We start from the raw sequence: 24,122 nt of genomic DNA, 5'->3' as shown, positions 1-24,122 counted from the left end.
CCGACAAATCCCCCAAAACGCCATTATCGGCGAACGGCGCCTCTAAGGTCGAGCAAAAAATTGGTATGTGCCTGTCAAACATACAATCCCATTCATTTTGACAAGTCACTAAAGTTCTCAACCAAGCTATACAAACATTGTCTGCAACCACACCATAGTCCAGATTCTCCATTGAATGTTTCACATAGGTTGAGATTTGCTTGATCATCTCTGCCATTTGAGTAACAGAGTGTTGTTCGCTGTCGAAATGAGCTTTCTTCTGATGAAGCACAAACCCCATAAACAAGAAAAATTCATGGTTGGAAGCCCATATCAAGAAAAAAAAATTGAGTTCGGATTTTACAGAGCAAAAAAATTTAAGATCTAGGGTTTTCATTTTAAGATCAAACCCACCACCCTCTCCTTCCCCTCCACAGCCGCAACTTTCCACTCCAGCTCGTCGCGTTCTCTTCCTACACAGCACATCGACTCCCCCAAAAGCCCATTTAACAACCTCTAACCTCTCCTCAACCAATAGCCCCCTTTTGCATCCCAAACCTCATGAGAGAGAGAGAGAGACGTACCAATTTTTTGCTTGACCTTGGAGGCGCCGGTCGCCGTTAATGGCAGTTTGGGGGATTTGTCGGCGTCGATGAGTTTGGGGTAGGTTTTCAGAGTTGGAATTTGAAAAAAAGACGGGTTCCTTTTTCTCTCTCTAATTATCAGGATGTTGTTTTGAGTTCATTTTGAACTTTTGGGTGGCCCCCCTTCCACCTTAGCGTGTTGTACACCTTTCGGTACACCTTTCGGTACAAATGTGTAGTACCCATAGCAAAATTGAAAAAAAAAAAAAAAAGGGTATAAGAAAGAACCGTCAATGAAACGTCGATCAATAGAACAAAAGCTACAGAGTTCAGATGAAAAAAGCAGATGGGAAATGGTCACAATTATAAATGTAAACACGCATTAGCTCATGTATAACTGTAAAAACCATGTCCCCCTTTGCGTCAGTTACGTCCCCGCATGAGGACTGAAAGGAATCCGCCGGATGATTTCTCTTTGCGTCGGTCATCTCCCTCATCTTCAACCTGTTCCACGTACATCATCTGTTACCTTACATGTTTGGCCTAGATATATAGGAAATCTTTAAGCATGTTTGATTAGTGAGAACTGAGAACCAGTTGGGAAAACTGCATATAGAGATTATGCAATTGGGAAAAACCAAAAGCAGAAGCTTGCTCAGTGCTTCAATCCTTCAATTCGGCCCCATGTTTCCGAATGGATCTCTTAGTTGTTGAGAAGGTTGCCTAGAAGCGGGTTTTACAACCCTCTCTCTCGATCGAGACAACAAAAACTCAACTACCAATCAAATTATGACCTCCCACCTTCTTCAATCAATAACCTCTCTTATTAGTACACACACCATTGGCTTCTCTTAATGCAACCAAGTTTACCTCACGTGGTAAGAAATGTGTATAAAAGCTATGCAAGAAAGTTGGTACAATTATTCACAAAATAGAACTAGAGGTTACCTCCTTTGCAATTTGCTGCAGGATTTCTGTTATTTCTGAAAAGTCGGGTCTTGAAGTTGGATCTTGCTGCCAGCATTTCCGAAGCAGCTCAGCAAGTTTTGGATGAGCGCTCTTTGGAATGGTAGGCCGTAAACCCTGAAACCCAGGCAATGACAGTCGCTTGGTTTCTCGTTACAGAAGACTAAGTTGAAAGTAAAAAATGTGGTGAAAGCTACATGCCTACATGTAACCACTAACCAGTAACGACTAACAAGCCAACAATGGTAGGGAAATAGATATTTACCTGTTGAACTACTCCAACGGCAGCTTGTAAAGGGGTTAAATACTCGTATGGAATCTGAAAAGTCAAATGCGAACGCCTATTACGGTACAGAAACAATTGTAGCAAATTGATTTTTTTTTTTTTTTAAGTCAGCACAAATTGATTGGTTGTCACCACAAAATGTTACCTTTCCAGTTAACAACTCCCACATTACAATTCCATAGCTAAAAATATCAGCCTTGTGGTCATAACTCTTGTGCTCTATAACCTTTAACACAGAAGAAATATCAGAAGCAAATAATGAAGTCAACCTCCATTAGAAGATGCATAACAATTGTCACCAAGAACTAGCACCTTTTTCTCGGTGTTAGTTAAATAAAAGCTGAATAGTATCAAAATGGAGCTTCTAAACAATCAGCTTTGTTTTTTGATAGGCAAAACAATCAGTTCTGTTAAGCACTTAAGCTTATTTGAGTTGCTTTTGATCTGTAAGCCAAAAGCAGAATCTGAGGCATCACAAGCAATAAGTGGCCGCAACACGGCTTAAGCGGCAAGTGTTCACTATTGACTAAATTTTTTCATGCTGAACTGACTGAAGTACTGAATGCTCACGAAAACCACATCATATAGCAATCTGCTACCATGGTCAAGTATGTCTTTGTTGTTCCTCATGTCATCTTTTATCCTATAGGGCATCATATCTGGCTTAGAACAAGATTTCATTCAAACTACAAATACCTCAGGAGCCATCCATCTATATGTCCCGGTTTCGGCCGTCATAACTCCAGATTGAGCTTTCACTCTAGCAACTCCAAAATCAGCCACCTTAACAACCTGTAACACAATATTATACAGAGTGTTTTTTAGACATTGCTTGGACTTAGTCTTTTAATCATACTGAATTTCAATGCCTTGTAAATACCAGATCAATGGAACTGATAAAAACTTTTGGGGATTAGACAAGGCAGAAAGAATCTCGGATTTCATTGAATTCAATTGTTGCGAATATAAAGAAAGTGTCCGCAACTGATAGCTCTTCAAAAAAAATTTGATAGATGACATGAGAAGAGATGATTCAAGCTGAGATTCTATGATAGTAACTACTATGCTGATGCATATCTGTCTACGAAGTGACAACACACTAGAAGCTCACATTGGGTTGGGTGAACGAAGTGAAAAGTTTTGCGCATTGTCAATGCTTCAAAATAGGAATGAGTTCCCTGGCGAACCGAAATTACGATATAAAAATAAAAAAACAAGTTTCGCAGTATCAAGAATACAATAAAGAAACCATCTCACATCATGCTCATCCATCAGAAGATTGGCAGCCTTCAAGTCTCTATGAATTATATTGTTCTGGTGCAAGTAGTCCATGCCCTTTGAGATATTGATTGCTACTCTTAATAAAGATGGTAGCTTAAAAGTACCCTTTCGTTTGTGGAGATAGTCATACACACTTCCACCAGACATAAATTCTGGAGTTGTGAAGATAAAACACAAAAACTGTGAATAGTTAGAATAAGAAAATGCTCCAAAAGAAGACGACGAAAAACTCCAACTACAAAATGCATTCCCCTAGACATACATGGAGACACACGATTATACCTGTAACAATGCATAAGCTTGGAGATTGGGTACATGCACCAATGAATTGTACAACATTCCTGTGCCGAACTTTCCTGCAAGTGTCAAAAAGAGGAGCAAGTTAGAAGACCTAAAGTAAACATTTTTAAATTAGATCATGGCATTATCTGTTTTCTACTATAACATTTCCCTCATCACAGTGAAAAAGATGATAACTAGAGTGAGATGATAACTCACTATACTGAAATCAATATTTGGGGAAAAAAAGAAAAGGAATAACAAGAAAAGCGTAAGAAAGCCTAATTATTGCTGCTAGAAGCTTCAGGTATGATCACATTCATCATGTGTCATTAATGGTATTGTAGTAGTTCAGCAAAAGGGGTGCACCATATTTGCTGAATAACTACACATATAATGATATAAACTCAATCGAAAAGTAATGATTTGACAAACCTCAAAATAAATACTTCTTGAGCAAAATCCTTCCGGCAGTCTGCATTTATTTGGTCAGGCTTCAGGATTTTGATAGCTACTTCCTGATTGCAGTAAGTACCTTTGTATCTGCATCAATAATAAGATGGGCCCTAATAAGATTTAGTTGTTTTGATAGGTAAGTTAAGAAAACTAGGACTCATGCCTCTTTTGGGTGAATTTGTTGCCCTAGTGTGTGCATCCGAACAGAACATCAAAAAGGATTTAGTTATTGAAGACCTTACGCAATCAGAAGATTCAGAAGACGTGTCGAAGATAAGCTAAACTTACAGATCGCCATATGTCCCAGAACCAACTTGTTTCCCGAATTTAAGAAGTCGACGATCAATTTCCCACACGTCAGTCCCATCATTAGGAATTTTCAAATGATCAATTTCACGTGGAATAACTGTTTGGTCCTGCTCATCCATATGAGCTTTCAAAAGAAGCTTTGGCAAATACCAGTTCTGCATAACAACTCAAAATGTTAAGAATCAACTCAACAAGTTTAAGTTGAGAATCAATTCATAACGGACAATCGAAAACTGCAATGGAGAAGGAAATCACGTTAAACATAAAAACAAAGTAAAGACTGCAGGAATTTTGACATAATTCAAGCAAAATATGCATAGGAAAAAGTTGCGTTAATTTGATGTTGTTCTAGTAGCAATACACACGTCATCACTTAAGCATATACCAAAATTCTCAAAGTTTCTTACGTCACCAAAAGGAACATCACAAGAACACAATATTAGAGAAAATGATTACACATTAGACGAACAAAGAGTTGGATCTTCTGTTAAAAATGACTGTTCATGTAAACTTGTATTCCACTACCCCAACAATAAATACTTAAAAATTACAAACAGTAAAATCGTGAGATGATGCACAGAAGTATATCTTGCCCCATGTAAGATTACAATTGTAATAATGCGCATTTGAGGATCTCATTCCAACTTCAGTTCAGTAAATGATAAGTATATCAATCACAGTGGAATGTCTGCACAAATAAATTGCAAGAAAACCTCACCGACCCAATGCTTTATTTTACTAGGGCATTTTAATAGAGAAAGTCTCAGGGAGCTAACAAATGAATGCAAGTCATAGTCTAAAGATAAGCCCGATATAAACATCTTAAACATCAATTCGGTTATTCTCTTTAGTTTAGAAAAGGGAAGTTCTAAGAAGTTCAAAACTATGCCTTCTAGGTACCAATATTGAAACAAGGAGTATCCGAATCCCAAGTCGATGAAGTTTAAGACCCAAGAGTCGAGAAACTGCAACCTTAATCCTCAAATGTCACAACCACATAAAACAACCAAAATATCACAAATAGCAAAACCACCATGCTAATGCCTTCCAACACAACAAGAAGGATTTCAATCTCATAGACAAAACATTGCGACAAAAATTAGTGGGGAATACCTCTATCTTCAACAATTCCTTCTTTACTACTGTGCGGAGCTGCTCAATTTCCTAAATCAACGAAACAATGGATCAAAAAAATTTCCTACCAAGTCGAAAGAGGAAAAATGGGTTAAGAAATATCGAAACATATGCATGATAATATAAAGATAATTCAAAGAGCTTCAGTTTTATTTGAATTGTGAAAATTCCAAATAATTCCTATATCAACTAATTAAAAATGTAGAGAAATGCAATTTTAAGAGAAAAAAAAACTCTGAACACATAAGGAACAATTATGGCAGTCTTACGTGGGCAAAAATGCATAATGAAGATCTGAATTGCTTTTTGAAAGAAAATTGATGGATGCCACAAGTCAACAAGAAAGTAAAACTTGAAAAGCTACTATACCTGAGGTAACTTTACCACAAGGGCATAAGCAACCCACCTACATATTTGGAAGGAACTGTATGAAAAAAATTACCTCATAAGGCCAACCATCAACGACAAAGACATCCAAAGAGTACCCGTCTGTTGTAGAAAAAGCATGGGCTTCCTGGATGTTCAGTCCAACCTCAGCTAGCAAGGTTGTCAACTGCATATTTTATGTGGTATAAACGTCAAAATATAGCCAAAACTCAAAAGGGGTCTTCTTTTGCAAGAATGTACTTCATTTCTTTCGTGCATAAGCTTCGAATTTAAAATATTTGTGATGGTCCAAATTTACTACTTCAAGATTTTAAGAGCATGCATTTCTCTCCAACAATGGTAAAGCTACAAGCTTCTATGAGAATATAAACCAGCGACTATATATGACAGTTCTAGGGTTGAATGTAATCTCATTTTTTTCAAGCAATAAAGTCAAACACCATTAAACATAAAATTATAGAGTATTCAACTATCCTCATTTGGGAATAACAATTTATCATAACCAATACAGAATGCATGCCCTCTTGAGTCTTGTTCCTAATAGTGAGAATGTGAACCTACCAAATAAAAAATTCTAATGATGATAACGGTAATCAAGATGATGATGAAAGTGATGATCAAGAGCGATTGGATTATTTTCCCATGGAACATAACTGGGTGGAAAGACTTGGTCTAAGCCACATCTTCTTCCCCATTTTCTGACTATAAATGATTACGGTGATCAATATTTGTAAAAGCATCTGGGATCAATATGGGCTTTTGACTTATTTTCTACAGAATCAAATAAGGATTTAATAACTATATTAACATAAGCAAACACACTACCTACCTGACTGAGGACCTTTGGCTTGTCATCTGTTGAAAACGTGATTTCATGCATGGGTCTGTATAATTGTCAATCACAAAAGCACATAAGGTACATAATGCAAAACAGTAATATCACGAATCACTAAAAATAGAAAGGATATACATTTGCAGATAGCTTTGTAGTAATGAATTAAAAAATCTACCACTGATATACTAGTGTATACGTTCACAATTAATCGGATTTGCAATTAGATTATCAGTCGCTTCCTAATCATGTATTCCATTATTCAGATTGCATATGTTTTGTGCTTTCAATGATTTTGAATGATGAAAAGGTTCATGTTTCCTTGTCCCCTTGGCCATGAGAAAGGTTATTCTCCTTTTTAGCGTATTATTGCATGAGATTTTTACTTCTTCACAACTACAAAGACATGCAAAATACTTTGGAAAAGGGAAAATGACGGCCTAGGACGTGACAAAACACGTCCTGGGCCGTCATTTTCCCTTTGAAAAAAAAAGAAGATAATCCTAGAGTTGCATTATTATCATAGACTGAAGGTTGCATTGAGATTATTGTACTTGAGCAATTGAATGATTGATGACTGGGAGATAAGATCTCATTCTTTGAAAATTAGTGGCTATCTTATGACCAAATGAGTGAGGATATAATGCTAGGAACCACACTCCCCGTAAACGACTCTATAAAATAAAGTTTGTAATTCCTTCCTAAGAATAACACTAATAGGCAAAAGCAGATAATGAAAAACATGCAAGGAAATGTAAATGCAACCTCTTTTTTGTTCCACAAAAATTCACGTTCACAAATGCTTTGAACTTCTATAGAGCCATTAAAGATGTTCTAGGCATAAGTTGACCATGATAAATGTTCTGTCAACAAGGAATACTGACAAAAAAGTAAGACGTTAATTGAATCTTCGCATTATGTACCGGGAATATTGAAGACCGCGAACAGTATTGTCCCCATCTTCTAGTGCAAGTGCTATGAGATTTGGAGATGAACCAAAAGCAGGTGGTGGATGAATGCTAACATATTGAAAACGTATAGATCTTAGCATAATCTATAAGAGTTAATGAGTAGAACAATAGATTGAATAACAAAACCAATTCCATTCATAAACAACTCACACAAGCTACAGAACCTACGTGCAGCAAAAACAAAGCAAACTTGTAATCTATTTACTTAGAAATTAGACCTTTGGGGACCTCGATTCCGCAGAGAACTTGGACGAGTAGAATCATCAGTATTTCCGTCAGCGGTTATGGGTGGAACCTGCATGAGAGAGCATTTGCCAAAATGAATTGCATAAATCAATTTAGATGGACTACGCCAATTTTGATAAGTGCATCGTGATGGGAGGTGAGTTATTTCACACAAATAACGAAAAAATGATTTCCATAATATTCAAAACAATAAACATTACACATAACTCACAACCTCCCCCTCTTTCCCAGGTCACTTTGGTCTCTCACTCCCACACCCAACGCTACACCACACACACATATAGCAAATACATTATATAATATATACATCATAAACTCCAGACTCCCAACCAATCTCTTCCAGTTGCAAAACCCCTCGACCACTTCTCTTAATTCTGTCTTCCCCACTCACTCAATTTGCACCCTAACCTTACCTCACACGACCCCACAAATTAAGCTTACAATTACAACACAACACTCAGACGAGAATTTAGCAACAAAGGAGGTCCCATACCGTGAAGGCAAATGAAGAAATTGGAGGGAACAAACTGAAAAACATAAGAAAATCGCTTGTGTTATACTTTATTCATCAGTCATCTTGAAGGATCAGCAAAACGAAATTATACCAAAGGCCAAGCAAATCAGTCCTGAATCCGCGTCGTAGAGTAGAGGGGAAAACTCAAACGGCACATGGAGTCTGGCACTATACCATTGAATGAAATAGATGTCTTTGATTGGATCTTGATTATGAGACTATTATGTAATGACTTCCACATGTGAGAACTTGTACATCTATCTTTTAGTTACAGTTACTCGAATAAAGCCCATAGATTTGAGTTTTTCTGAATGGCTATCCTAACAAAAATGTTTGGAGCCGCTACTGCTGAGGACTAGTCTCAATGGAATTGAGATCTTCATTGTCAATGAAGCAATTCAATCATGCTGCCAAAGCAAATAGACTTACCTGCACTAGCCGAATTTCAAACGCAGGTCTATTAAGAGGATCATGAGCCAGTTGCAATAGACGCTTATGCATCAGAACATCTTCCGCCCTCTCCACATTCACATCAAGTGCATAACTGCAATGCACAAGATCAAAATCCACGTCAAAATGTCAAATACTTTCACCAATATCGTTATACTGAATAATTAACTCATTCCAGCAGCCACAATATTCAGTGTCCATGATACAGTAGTAAAATGTGTGTTACAATGGGAGCTTATGTAAAAGCTACTAATTGAAATCAAAAGTCAAAAAGCAGCAAATTGGAGCTTCTCAAAAATCAACTTTTATAAATCCTTGGTTGATAAGCCGTGACAAAGCTCAGCTTCCTAGACAAAAAAATGTCGTGAGATGCAACCATTGATACATGAAATGAAAGAACTAGCGCTAAAAAAAGAACCAAGCTACTCGAGTTCGAGCTCATGTTCGCTCGTTAAAAGCCCGTTCAAGATTACTTTATTGAATAAACAACCAAGCTTCAACATTTTCCGAAATTCGCTAACCTTTCAAGCCAAACTTGAGCAAATTACTACTCGACCCATTCAACTTATGATTTTCAAAAAGATCCAAGCTACTCGCGATCTGCTTAATTAAAGATCGTTTGAGATCGGATAACCTAATAAACAAAAATTCACAGTTGAACATAATTTTGAAGCTCGTTAAATCTTTCAAACCAAACTTAAGCAAGTTACTACTCGACTCATTCAACTTATTGAAAAATCGACTCATGCAACTTATGATTTTCAAAAAAATCCAGGCTACTCGCGATCTGCTTAACTAAAGATCGTTTGATATCGGATAGCCTCATAAACAAGAATTCAGCGTGAAGCTCGTTAAATTTGAGAAAACATCAACTGTTCGGCTCGCTCGGAAATACACCGATAAATAGAACCAGCCGATACGCATGCGATCTCCTGTCTCACTGTATATCGAGGTGTAATGGCATCGGAAGGCTAAAATCCTTTACCTATCAACCGATAGGCTACATACCGGTCGATATTTATTTAAAACATTGATACACACATCTAACTTACAAAAGTATGCGTAAAAGTAAACATATGTATGTATCGCGAGGGTACCGAGTGGGGAGACGATTGAAGTGAGCCCAAAGTTGATCGTCGAAGCCAGGCTGTTCAACCTCCTCGACATTCGGCGATTCTTTCAGCCTGCGGAGTACCTCGTTGTAAACCTCGCGCTTCGTCATCTGCTGCCGGGAGTTCGCCGCCGGCGACGGTTCCGCCACTGCCATTGGTTGGATATATGTGTATATGTGCGAATAATATATATGTAGAGATGTACAGTTGTGAATTTGGACGACAGTCTAGTCTAGTATATAAGGAGCGGGCTGTACGAATAGTGCTGCTTTGAGGCGGGTTTCATTCATCAACCTTTCTCCTCCCTCCTGGCCTCCTCTCTCTCTCTCTCTCTCTCTCTCTACATTTTTTCATTAAGGGGAGGTTTTTCTAACCTCATGCCGACGTGGGCTGTGCTTATCTCTGAGTCATAAATTTTGCAATCTTTTTGGATAATTCAAGTTTTCGGATCAATTTATGCACAAATCAATTAATTTTGAATAGCCACTACACGATGTTTTTAGAGGGGCAACTCCTGGCAGCTTAACAGATTTGTAGTTCTTGGGAGTTAATTGATCTGGGTATTTGATGTCTTTTATCCTTAATTTTGTACTTTTTCTCATCTGAAACTCCTAATTAGATGTTAGGAGTTTAAAAGTATCAGTGTTGCATCACGTCATGCCTGGATTTGAATGAAAGATATCGATTGCCTTATGATTTATTCGGTTTTATTTGTTAGACGATTAGTTTGACTTTGTCCATGTTCTAATCTCCGTTTTGTAAGTAGTGCCGCTGGACGTTTATCAATACAATCTTCTCATTTTTGTCTAAAAAAAAGAAGAAGATTAATCCACCGATTGCTTGTGGGGTTCTGTACCAAAAGAGTTGATCGCACCTAAGAGATTTCGAACAAAAACCTTATAAAGGAGCAAATCCCTAAATCATTAGGCGAACGCCTGAGACATTTAACTATCGATTCATTGTAAATTTTATTTTTCCTGCACTTTGAACATTTTAAGTAATTAAGAATTATTTACCAATTACATTTAAAGAACAAAATATAGTAGAAGATTAGTTTTTTTATATTTTATAGTAATTGCATGTAAGAAAATTTGTATGCAAAGATTTGTGTACATAGATACGGACATAAATTGTTGGGAATAAGCGAATCTCAAAAAATCAAACCAAACCAAACCGAGCCTTACGTCTCAATCACTTGGGGTCGACTACATGAATTTATTTCCTCCGTTGAACGTAAGGTCCATTTGCATCAAACGGTTGTAATTAATTGTGTGTCAGATTTTGTATCCTTAATTAATTATCAATGATTTATTTCCCTAATTAACTTGATTTCCACGTTGACCGTGAATCCGCCACCGTCTTCTCCTCTGCCTAGTCATTGTGGGGCCCACGATCTCGATAAGTTTGTGCTAAAATACAACTATGCCCCTCCTGGAACAACGAGGGCTTCTCTTTTGATGGATCCTCTTGTAAACTTGTATGATTGACAAGTCATCTTGAATTTCCTTTACTTTTTCCGCAAGTATTCTCATTTGGGATCTCACCTCCTGAGAAAATCTTATTTCCGGACTCAATCATGACCATTCAAAAATGTTTTGGACGGTCGGGATATTAATGAAACTTTTCCGGGGAAGTATGAAACTTTTTCCCTAAAAGTTTCATTAAAATTCAGACCGTCCAGAACACTTTTGAACGGTTGCGATTGGTCCATAAATAAGTATTTCTCCTCATGTCATACCTAAAAATAAGGGTAAAATGGATAGAAAATGAAGTGGATAAATGCGAATTTCTTTCTCCAAAAGAAAAACTATTCGGATAACAGAAAAAAAAAATTTTAATTATGAGTAGTCATTTTAGAAAAAATCATTCTTTTAAAAGTCATATTCCCTCTGTCCCATTTTCATTATTCATTTTTGAATTGCGTGCTATTTTTTAATTGTTTATATTTTTCAATCTTTAATGTTTGTCATAATTTTGAAAACTTTGTATTATAAAGCTAATCGAGATCTATCAAACAAGATTCATATTATATATTTTTCAAAATTCGGACTAAAATATATAGACAAAAAACATAAAAAAGACAAACAGAATAACAAATGATGAAAATGGGACGAAAAAAGCAGTAGAATTGAAGTACATCCTCCGAAACATCCATAGTACAAAAGTGGTACTCCCTGGAAGTGCTACAAAAGTTGTACTACATTATATATCCGCGGGGGCGGGTTGAGTGTGCACGCGGGGTTCGGGTCCCCGCAAAATTTTCAATTATTACAATATTTTTTTTATATTGTGGGTTTTGTTTGTAAAAATTATTAAGAAATGTTCTTTCAAAATTGTATTGTTATATGATGATGCTATTTTGTTATTAATTTATAAATATATGTGATTCGGTCCCGCACATCAAGAATCTTGCATCCGCCACCATACATTCGAGAATTTAAATCCAACATCAAATATTTTAAGGCCCTGTTCCAAAAACCCTTTTAAAAAATAAGCTGTTTATTTTACATTTTCAAATTTAAAAAATCTCGAGATGAGATATATCAAATAAGATCTATATTGCTAGAAAAATTATTTGCGTAAAACACATGATTTTTTGAGCTTGAAATTGTATTTTTAAAAAATAAGTACTTATTCTGTTCAAAAAAAAAAAGTACTTATTCCCGTTTCTGGAAACGGGATCTAACTCCATTTGATAGATATACTACATTTGACGCTCATGTCCCATAAACCAACATGCACTAAAAAAAAGTGGTTGCTTTATTTTTATTTTTATTTTTATTTTGCCAAAATGGTAGGAGATTTTATTCATATGAAATAAGCATAAATCAAAGAGGGTTATCAATTCCAAACCAGAGACAATAACTATGAGGCCAAAATTCTCAAGCTTTTCACTCCAAAGCCCCACAACGCACTATGGCGATTCGATTCCTTTGATCATCAGCCAGCATTCTGACAACCGAATCCCAAAATCAACGAACGAAATCCCAACAAAAACCGACAAGAAACCGGCAAAAAGTGGTTACTTAGACGAGGTGATCAGGTGAAGATATGATCTTTTAGTGGCTTGGCCGTGACTTTTTCATGTGCATGGTGACGAGTACCCAAAAAAAAGTTCATGAGAAAAATGTGAGTGACAGATGTGAGAGAGTGACTTGTTTGGTTATGTTTATGAGGCGGTGAAACATAAAAACAGACTAGTCTTTCACGGAAGGCGAGGAAAGCTTGCGTCTTGAGCCACGATTTTTTTTTTTCCGAGCATAGGATCGGAGCCTACAAATTTTTATGCGTGTTATACTGGGCAAAAATAACAAGTTCATTATGCTAGCGTAATTACTACTTTTATCGCTGAAAATGCAAAAAGAGTGATACTTTTATGCTCTCGTACATGGTTTTTGGTTTACATTATCTTGCGCTTGAAAGTTTCTTTTTTCTCTCTTTTGCTTGTTTGTTTTTTTTTTGAAAAGCTCTTTTGCTTGTTAAGAAAGGGCATGTTTGGACTATATTGAGTGACATGCAATGGTCACAAATGAAGGAGTTGCAACTTGATAAATTTGATGATGATGATGTCATCTTTCATTTTCTTTTTCTTGTCGATATATACTTTCAGAAATTTAATCTATATATATGGGCGGTTAAAATGACACCTAAAATAACACCTTTTGTTTTTAGAGTTTTAGCAAATGATCGGAGCCGTTCATTTTGTTTAAAACATATTTTTAAAAGTCCCCAAAAAAAACATGTTTTTACAAGGCAGTCGTTGCAGTGATGATCCTCAAATGACAACATTGTGACAATACCTGGTATGATTAGTTAGTCAATGAAATGTTTTTAATCTGGGGGCCATTAGAGATTTCACCAGTCATTACTTAACTTCACAATTTGGGAATTAATTAATTGAGATGCATGCGCTTAAGTTGACGCGCACCCGATTATCAGAAAAATCATTTATTCAGTCAACGGTTTATGTTAAGAAAATGTAGTCTTATATTGTTTGAGAATAGAATAAGTGATCACTTAATACCATTTGAGACCTCTCCACTCATCGTCAAACTATTCACTCATCGCCGGCCAATTAATCTTGAATTAGATGCTTTAACAATTTTGTCTTGAAAATTGGCTACATTAGTAGAACAACTACATCTAGTTTAAAAAAAGAAGAAGAAGAAGTAGAACAACTACATGGATCGAGGGCCAAGAACAAAGGATAGTGCCAGTGGTCAGGTACTTCATTCGGCAAGACCAAGTTTTGGGTTCGAGTCTCACCAAAGGATTTTATTCTCTACCCCTTAAATTAGGATATATAAGGTAGGTTTCTTACATGAACACACATACACAACAAACTACGAGAATGGCTTTTAGCCCATCTAGTTACTTTTAGCCCATCTGATTATACCTAGCCTCTTGCTTTGCAAATGGAAGATTTGGGATTTGAGTCCATAGAAAGACATTAAATCCTCTTTGATTGTTAACACATTAATTCTCCGCTAATCCACGTTGATATATACGGTATTGGGAAAAAAGAATCTTGGGAATTACCGAAAGAAAATGGCTTAATTAGGAGATTTGGATATCCAAATATGTGACGAGGAGAAACGGGTTCGCATGTACACGTGGCCACCAAGCTAATCAACACAGGGTCAAAACTGGCTTTGACTTTGACCAGATCAACTGCCAAAAAAATAATCTCACACATAAATAATAGGGACGAGGTTCCCTTTTTCACTGACGCTCTATAATAGAGATTTCCATGCCGCTCTATTTCACCGTTCGTCTCGATAATCGACGGTCCGAATTTTAAATAAACTATTCACGTTTAACTATTTAAACTATTCACACAAATAGTTTATTTAAAATCCGAACTGCCTAAAACACTTTTAGATGGACGAGATTGTACACCTCGATAAAACCTTATTTACGGAGCCTTCGTAAAAAAAAATTTCTCAATAGGGACTTTCACACATATGGGAAAGTCTTCAATACACACCCCTTTAAGGTGTATACCATATGCACCTATTGTATGGTTTATATTATGCCACCTCATAAAAAATTACTTATAGGACCAGTCATTCATAACATTTTATTTCGTATCGTAACTTTTATACTAAAAATTCATAACTTTTTATCAATATGATTCATAACTTTTTAGCAATAGATTCATAACATTTTGGGAATCATAACATTTTAGTGTGTTTCAATGAAAGTGCATATGATACACACCCAAATAAGGGGTGTGTATTGTAACACTTCCCCTCACATATACTCCCCCAGTCCCAAGTTGCTGGACTTCTGGGAAAAGTCGTGCAATTTGATATTAAAAATAAAAATAATTTCGTTTATAATATTTAAAACTTTTTTACGCCAAATTGAAGAAATTATGTACAACTTTAATTTGGTGCAAGGAAATTCAAAGAAATATGAACGGAAGCGCTTTATTGTTTATTTAAAAATTGCAGAACCTTTTGTAGGGGTAGAGCAATTTGGGATGGATGGAAGAAAGCATATTCTTGTAGGGGAGGAGGAATTTGGGATGGATGAAAGAAAGCATATTCTTGCAAGGGAAGAAATATTAGTAAATCTATCTTCTGAATGCCTCTGCAATTTTCTTATCCAGTAATCTATGGAAAATAATACTACTAAGGTACATTTCATTCAAGCAATTTTTTTATCTGTCTTTTCATCCGACATTTAACAGTACAAGTTAAATACAAAAGTTAGATTAAGGGGTGTTTTGAATAAATAATTCAATCAAAGAAGTAGTACAGATGCGGATCATGATAGAATAAACCAGCATCTGTTTGAGATTATCGAAACTGTTCATCTCTTATAATAGTCGATCGGTCATTTTAACGTGTGTATTTAGAAACCAAAGGAAGTTTAATGCATGGTATCAAAGTATCAAACTTGATCCATCAACATACTTTCGTAATTGTCATCTAGACTCGAATGCATGTTTCACTAGATAACGCATTATTGATTGAATATATAATAGTGATTATTTAGTGTTTCCAGATCCCTTTTTCACCACACATTTTGGTTCAGCTAAACATAAAATTAAATAGGCAGGACACAAAACAAAGTGTATGGGTGGGGCCCTTTTGTCCCTTAGAACCATAAAACCAAATGAAAAAAATTAACTGTTCCAAATCCGTTTGAATTGGTATAAAGATTTTATTTGTCTGATCATTTAATTCTAAAGGATCATAATTAATTTTTAACTCTAGGACTCTTGTTGAAGAGCCCCAAGAGAACCATAAAACCAAATGTTTAACCACCCAAAAAACCGATCCAAAACAACGTCGTATATAATTCGGTGGGAGTTCACCAACTTGGGAGTCAGTAGGCGTAGCGTTATTGTTTTCCAAGATATGTATGTGAAAATAGAGGAGGAAAATAATTCATGATTGTCAACGCACTAGTATTTAAATAGAGGAAGATGTTTCAATTAATTAGCTTGAGGCAAACCTGCTTGCCCCTCTTAGTTATCGACCTCCAAGCTTGAGTATATTCTAAGCTCGAGTACTTCGGTCTTGACTCATTCATAATATGTTTTGAACAAGCTAATCTCGAATAATATTTCAAGTGAATTAGTATGTCACGATTTTAGACCTCACTTTTTATGCCGACTTTCAAACGAATAATTCTGTTACGCTAATGGAAATAGGTACTTGAAAATAAGTACTTATTTTTTGAATTCAAGATGATGTATTATAAGAGAATGATATGTACATCTCGTAAAATGGAAAATAAGAACTTAAAAAATAAGAACTTTAACGGAACGGATCCGGATGTTAGTGTCCTGACTCAAACCAGTAGTACAATACTGTGAGTAAACAATTAATGCTGATGAAACCGAGTAGTTCCGTCGAAGCCCATTCGAATCTTTCTCCCTACGAAGTTGGATGCTGATCCACAAGCCCTAGGTATGCCAATAAAAAACTATGGGTACGTGATTGCTTCCTAATGAGGCCGCCTGGCCAGAGGAGGTTACTTTCGCAGTGGACTAACAATATTTTGATATGGAGAAAGTAGCTAGCTAGCTGAAACTTCTGATAGAGGGCGAGGAGACCCACACACATTGTAAATGCATATGTAAGTAAAGGGTTGTGGTAAAATGTACCCTTAAAGCAAGTTGATATCTAGAGCTCAAATACATGTGTCACTAGAAAATGCATGTTTTTCCGTTCCTAAGTGATTATTCAGTGTTCTTGGGGCGCCATGTGGTGCCCCGATTCCTCCGGAGTGTGTACACTATATATCTTAGACCTTACCACAATGCATGTATGTTGGAAAAGGGGTCTAGGACATCCCGTAACAGTACCCCAGAGACATTGAATAATTCTTCTGTTTTCCTAGAGATATGTATATATGGGAGGATAGAGGAGGAAAATAATTCATGATAGTCAACAGTCATTTATCCAAAACATTAACTTCATATCTTCACATCGTCTAGACCTGCCAAAGGACGAAGATCGATGTTCATGAACAATGTAACTTAGCTAGCTCGAAGATATTCAACTAAACTAGCTCGAGCCAAACTTGTAGGTCCCCCTTTGTTATCGACCTCCAAGCTTGTGTATGCACTCCAAGCTCGTTCGAGTACTTTCGAGCTAGCTTGACTCATTCATAATTTATTTTGGACAAGGTAGGCTTGAATAATCCAAACGAGGTACGTAGTATGTCACGAGTTCAGGCCATAGCCACATAATCTTTCTAAATATCCTACGCTCTCGCTCTAGATCCTCAAATTGCGTCCATGTTGTCAATTCTTGCTATGCAAATTTTGGTAGGTTGACATGTGTTTCGAAGACGCACCCGCTCAAGCACGTGAATTATGTGACTTGGGCCCCGTTTCCACTAACAAAAAAAACACTAAAAACTCAACACATTTTACCGTCTCGTGTTTACTAACAAAAAAGTTTCAGCATTTTACCATCTCGTTTTTACTAACATAAAAGTTTTAGCATTTTACTACAATAACTCCACATTCTTTACCCACAAACCTATCAACAACTTATTCACTACCGAAAACAACTTGACATACAACTTATTCACTACTGAAAATACCTAATAACTTCTCAACCACAAATAAAAATTTACAAACTTTTCACTACCGAAAACACCCCTTAAGTCTAGCCCCCAGTTTTATGCCAACTTTCAAATGCTGATGGAAGGAACCGACTAGATTTAGGATATGCCCTGCCGGATTTGAACTTGAAAGCATATTCCTCTATTCTCCGGCCAAAAAATGACAAAAAGGACCTTGGAAGGCATATGCCCCTTGTTCTTAACTTTATGAGCCCATGGAAATGTATGTGAACATAAAGCGTCCTGCATCCACATTCTTAATCTCTATGTACTATTAATGCGTCCACATTCTTAATCACGCCTGCTAATTAAAAAAGGGACCGGGGGAAGCAGCTATGCAGCTTCGTGCTGCACAGCTTGCTGCGCACCCGCCGGCGAGCCTAGCCGGCATTGGCCCGGCGATCAGAGACGTTCACCGCGTAGAGCTCGTCGAGTTCTACGTGTGTGCCAAAAATCAGCTTGATCAAATTTTGTTAAGTGCCTCATCGGAATACATATAACTTGAAAAAAAATAAATCCTAATGGATACAAAACACTGGATCAAAATCACTGAATCTATTTTTTCAAGTTATATGTGTTCGGATGAGGCACTTATCGATATTTGATTGAGCTAATTCTTGGCACGCACGAAGAACTCGACGAGCTCTACGCGGTGAACGTCTCCGATCGCCGGACCGATGCCGGCAAGGCCTCGCCGGCGGGTGCGCAGCATGCTGTGCAGCACGAAGCTGCACAGCAGCTTCTCCCAGTCGTTAAAAAAGGCTCTTCCAATCGAACTGAGTCTGCTCCGATCTCGCTCCAATTATCAAAATCTTTTACTTCGTAGAGCTCGTCGAGTAGAACAACTATGCGAAAACCTAGCGCAATCAGATATCATTAAGTACCTGATCGAAACACATATAACTTGGCAATAATGGGTTCCCGTGGATTTGATATAGTGTTTCGGATCCATTTTTTTCAAGATAAAAATATTTTGATTAAGCACTTAATTAATAATATCCGATTGGAACAAAATTATGCATCGTTGTTCTAATCGACAAGCTCTGCAAGTAAATGTTTTCAATCATCTGAAAGAGCTCGGAACATACCCCGCTCGCCCGGGACAGCACGATGCTGGACAACACCAACCCCCAGTTGCTTCCGATCAAAAGAACGGAAAGTACATGGAAGCTAGGGTTTGGGACTAATCCAAACGTAGAGATAAATTAAGCGGCCTTTCGTAGTCACCAAAGGTCATGTTTTCATAAGAAATTAATTAGATGAAGACATAAATTTTTATTTTTATTTTTTTCCAAACAGCACGTTTTCCGGTGATGTGGCTAACACGGTGCATGTTTCGCGTTAGAATACGCATTGCCATGGAATATACCCCATTTCCCCTACCAAGTGCATGCACGTACTTTTCTTTTTTTTTTCTTTTTTTAAAGAAGTGCATAGGTTATATCTATTAATATTTAACCTTACCCAACCCAAGGAGATCATAGTAGCTGTTGAGTTTATTAGTATTTTATTTTTCCTCAGCAAGTGACTATGTTTTATTGTTATTCAACTTAATACTAAATTCTCTCTTCTTTTTTTACTACATGATGAAAATGTCAAACTATATGAAGTAGAGTTCACAAAATCAAAACTTTCCCTCGAGTGGTTTGCGTGGTCATGAGGTCAAAAACTTGAGTAGTGCCTTTGGTAGGGTAGGGTGAGAAAAAACTTTGTGATTTCTTTCTCATGGGGCGGTCATTGGTCTGAAGTTCTTGTGGTCATACAAGCCCAGTCCTAGGGCACGGCCCAAGAGGTCATTGCCTGGGGCCCCAAAATCCAACCAAAAAAAGGAGCTCCTATTTTCGTTAAAGTGTATATATATTATGTATTCAAATTCACAAGCCATATAATTGCGTGGTTCAGCGGTAGGTGCCTTGTTTTGCAACTTTTGGTTCAAGTTTGAATCCTACATACTCCAATCTATTGGCATATCATTTTTGTTAAACATTTGAGCTTGCCACAACTTGAACTCACAACCTACGGGGTGAGCTTGCCACAACTTGAACTCACGGCCTAAGAGCATCCACAGTGGAATAATCAAACGTGGATAATCAAAAGTTGCCACATCATCTTTTGGTTATCAATTTAAGAGGTTGTTAAGGTTAGCAATGTAGATGTTCACAATGGCATAATCAAAATTGAATAATTAAAACTTGCCACGTCACCTTTTCAACCTATAAAAATCAAAAAATTGTCACCATATAAAACAATTTTTTTTTAAAATAGTTTTCAAACTAATAAAAAAAGGTTATTAGAATTTCAAAATAATTTTTTGAAAACTTTTATTTTGAAAAAAAAAACACTTTTTGGAAAAAGTTTCTAAAAAAAAGACAATTTTTTTTAAATAACAATTTTTGAAAAAAAAATAGTTTTTGAAAAACAATTTTACTGTTTTGCAAAAAACACAAAAACTTCTTTTAAAATATTCTTCTTAAAAACATTGGAGAGAGAGAGAGAGAGAGAGAGAGAGAGAGAAGAGAAAAGGTTTTTTGGTTATTGGCAAAAGGTTGCTAGTTTTGATTATTCAAGGGCCAAAATTTGATGAGTTGCTAAGATGTTGTCAAATTTGATTATACCACTGTGAGCACTTTTTTGAAAAAACATTGTTAACTTTAGCAATCCTATAGTTTTGGTTATTCCACTGTGGATGCTCTAAGGATGAGAATGATGCATTCTAATCGTGGGTATTGTTAAAGATATATTTCAAATAAATCATATGTCCACATTCCAAATTTTGTTTTCTCATGCTTTGTAGCTTTAATATTCTAAAAATGTTCTTTTATACACGTAATTTACTTAAATATTTATGTTCTACCTTTTGAACTATTCTTTATCATGTGATCTAATATTTCTATTAAACTTTAAAATAAATAGGCCAAATATTGCTAGTTGGCCTAGGGCCCCAAAATAGATAGGGCCGACCCTATGAACGTCCAGAAGAGGTTACTATAGTTGGTTGCTCTTTTATTCACTCTTTTGCATTGCAAATGATAAAACGAAAACTTCCAACCGACCACATCATTTACAAATCAAGTTCAGGTACAGGCTCTTAATGGTGAGATTTCTACTTTGGTGGAGAAAATCTAGAAAATTATGTACGAAAGTATTTTACTCTTAATATTTAAAATTACACGACTTTTTGCAGTGGACTAACAATTTAAAACAAAGTAATTAGCTAGGTGAAACTTCGCAAGTGGAGTGGAGTGCAGTTGGTGCATGCCTTCTTTGTACTCTCATGCACATGGGCAGGGTTCCATTCCCGTAAGTACTCCTCCGCCTCCCCAAATCTCTTATAGTAATAGAGTAGATTATGATTAACGTGTGAGACCCCAACTCTTAGTCCCACATCGGTGGGTTAAGGGAATTTGTTGTGGGATATAAGTGATCGCGAACAATTACTGTATAACTTGAGATTAGCCTTTTGAGTCACATGGTTAGGCTAATAGTTAGCAGGTTAGCTGGCGCGGATAGTTACATAACGAATGGCGGCAACAACAACAATAGGTGAAACTTCTGGTAGAGAGCGTGGAGGGTCCACACGCATTGTCAGTGTATGTGCTAGTAGTTATGTAAATGTGTCAATGTTGAAGTGATTTCCACATAACTCAATGAACTCATTATATGCGGCAGTGTAACAGAATCGGATGAGTGTGTGTATATATATATATGTGGAAAATTATTACTTCCTTTCGGAATTATATCGTCACGTGGTACTCCACAAGCCTATACCATCAGATATTTAAACGAGAATCTAGAATTAAGTGTATCGATCTCATATGAATGGGTGATAGTAGAGGCCCTTGAAGCATCACATGGCAGCACTGGTAATCTATCACTAGAGATGATAGTGATTTTCGAAATTGGGATGGCAACAACATCTATCACTGGAGATTGTAGTAATTTTCGAAATTGGGATGGCAACAACATGTACTTGATAGCCGATAGAAAAAAGAAAAGAAAAAAAAAACAATGTGTGTACGTGATGCACAATGGACAGCCGGATCGACCGCTTGGCAGGATTGTCGAGCCGTCTATGTTGAGATCAACAGCCAAATCAGCCATTTGGCACCACTTAACAGGGATATTGCCGCTCGGCAGCATCCCCTCCGATGCACTATACGGCCTGTTACCATCATATAATCGGTCAAAGGTTGTTTTTTTGCTATTGAAAATCGTCTAAATTGGTACAGCAACTACGTGGAGGCCCACTAATATCGGGGATCACCAAAAATCATGACTTGATTAATAATCTTTTGATCAATATCAATCTCAAGAGATTTGGCTAAGTGAAGATGAGAAAATAATAAGTGATCGTCTTTCATGAGATCGCATGTTCTAATCCGACGGAGGCCAAGCATCGCAAACCTTGGGGGCACTGAAGGGTTTATCTGATCGTTAAATTCAAGGTTCCGGAAGTAGTCAAGGTTTACGCAAATTGACCCGAACATCCGACTAAAAAAAATACTCCAGTATTTTGATTTTCAAATAGGTGATGAGGAGAAACGAGTTCGCATGCACAAGACAGGCGGACAACTGGTGTTTGACCAAACTAAATAAATACTCCCACTATTAATGGATTCGCATAACGTTGGAATAAACTTGTGTTTAGTTCTAGATTAATTTTAAATAATATCTACTACGATAAAAATAATATCACACTTAATTAAATAGTAGGGAATCTCACATGTATCTTCTTTCAAGAGAAAAGATATCTTTCTTCTGAATTCCTATGCAATTTTCTTATCCACTGGTTATAAAATAATAAATTTGCCTAATTGCATTAAAGATCCTGCATTTCATTCAGGCCTCATTCCGCTAAGGAATAAGTACTTAATTTTTGCATTAAATGCGATTTATTGTGAGAGAATGACCTCTCTCGTAAAGTGAAAAATAAGTACTTTAAAAATAAGAACCTTAGCGGAACGGGACCAATATTGTAGATTGTGAACCAAAAAAAAAATCATGATTGTATAAGCTAAACACAACATTTTTGTAATTCAACTATGGAAGTAAAGATGCGGACCATAACAGAATAAACCAGTATTTATTTAATATTATCTAGAGAGGCCCAAAATTAAGGGTAAGGACCCTACAGAACAGAAGTGTATGAACCCTAAAATTAAGTTTATGTGGTGGTGCCCTAACCACTTATAATTACTCCTTATGAACAATCCAATCAAAAGGGTGGGTAAGCAAGAAAAAAGAACTGTCTAGAAATTTACACAGAGGCCTGCTCTGCCCCAAGGCAGAGTAGGGTGATGTGCCTCCATTACATGTACCTGTCTCGTCCCAAACTCGAAAATATGATCCTAAGTTTTCAATTTGTAGACCTTAGTGCATACAAAAGTAAGTCAGTCGAATGTCGGCAAAACAGTAAGCGAATCACGTTTTTCTTCAGTAAATTAACAGCAAATACAATTTAAAAAATACATAGCAAGAATATTTGATTTGATTCAGTGATCTAACGACGCCCGATTGACTTGATTTTTCATCGAATTATTGCCCGCGTCTAACTCTTAACTCTAAATAGTAAACGGTTCAGATTATGTTTTTGGGATTGGGTATGGTGTTGTGCACACCGTATTGTGTATATCCGGACAGTTCGTCTCGACAATTAATGGTTCAGATTGCTCGATATTGGGTGTAATCTCAACCGTTCAACGGTCTTAACAATCCTGATCATTAATTTCCGAATATGGATGATTAGAATGTGCACAACACGGTGTGCACTTCTTTTGGAGGGTATGTGCACAGCACGGGGCGGGCGTGTGGAAGGATGGGGCTAATCCAACGCGGAGAAAAGCGGCAGGATAGGCATTGCGCGCAATACATGTGCACATGTTTTTCAAAAAAAATTTTTCACAAGAGGTGCCCAGGTTATACTAGTATCTGCTTATATTAGGACCTTATCCAAAACCAGGGCAGAGTAGGGTGCTGTGCCTCCATTACCAGTACCGGTCTCGTCCCAAACTCGAAAATATGATCCTAAGTTTTCAATTTGTAGACCGTTTTTTTTTTTTTGTCACAATGATAACAGTTGTTATTTATACGTCAAGAACGATACATCAGACGGGGAGACCCGTCCCTCGAAAGGGGACCAAATAACCACAACGGTGGGGATTCAGTCCAAAGACTATACCCCAAACCACTCAAACCCTTACTTGCCAACACATGAGCAACCGAATTACCAGTCCTACGAACAAAAGAAA

At 36.8% G+C, this 24,122-nt stretch overlaps 1 protein-coding gene across 2 annotated transcripts; it reads right to left on the bottom strand.

The window, feature by feature from the left end:
- Nucleotides 1–844: 844 nt before the first annotated feature.
- On the bottom strand, nucleotides 845–10,128 carry LOC131325580 (serine/threonine-protein kinase STY46-like). Of its 2 annotated transcripts, XM_058357904.1 has the most exons (16): nucleotides 9,772–10,128; nucleotides 8,654–8,768; nucleotides 7,683–7,759; nucleotides 7,417–7,512; nucleotides 6,491–6,545; nucleotides 5,717–5,827; nucleotides 5,254–5,304; nucleotides 4,120–4,295; nucleotides 3,811–3,918; nucleotides 3,379–3,452; nucleotides 3,073–3,248; nucleotides 2,512–2,607; nucleotides 1,961–2,041; nucleotides 1,795–1,848; nucleotides 1,512–1,646; nucleotides 853–1,067 (listed from the first exon to the last, which is right to left on the bottom strand). In XM_058357904.1, the coding sequence occupies exons 1-16, from the start codon at nucleotides 9,939–9,941 to the stop codon at nucleotides 987–989; spliced, it is 1,656 nt and encodes a 551-aa protein (XP_058213887.1). In that variant the 5' UTR covers nucleotides 9,942–10,128; the 3' UTR covers nucleotides 853–986. The 2 variants fall into 2 exon arrangements, with proteins under 2 accessions (XP_058213889.1, XP_058213887.1); XM_058357906.1 differs by lacking the exon at nucleotides 5,717–5,827 and having other exon boundaries at nucleotides 845–1,067; nucleotides 9,772–9,990.
- Between the last annotated feature and the right edge of the window lie 13,994 nt (nucleotides 10,129–24,122).

Source organism: Rhododendron vialii, chromosome 5a (assembly GCF_030253575.1).
Source record: "Rhododendron vialii isolate Sample 1 chromosome 5a, ASM3025357v1".
In the NCBI taxonomy this organism is placed as follows: domain Eukaryota; kingdom Viridiplantae; phylum Streptophyta; class Magnoliopsida; order Ericales; family Ericaceae; genus Rhododendron; species Rhododendron vialii.
Note: the sequence above shows the minus strand (reverse complement) of the source record. Positions and strands in the feature narration are given on the sequence as shown.

Excerpts from the sequence above, each read along its gene's own strand:
- LOC131325580 (XM_058357904.1), bottom strand. The coding sequence starts at position 9,941 with ATGGCAGTGGCGGAACCGTCGCCGGCGGCGAACTCCCGGCAGCAGATG. Across the intron at positions 3,453-3,810 it reads CAAGAAGTATTTATTTTGAG|GAAAGTTCGGCACAGGAATG; the intron begins GTTTGTCAAATC and ends TGACACTTGCAG. Across the intron at positions 2,608-3,072 it reads TTCTGATGGATGAGCATGAT|GTTGTTAAGGTGGCTGATTT; the intron begins GTGAGATGGTTT and ends ATTGTGTTACAG.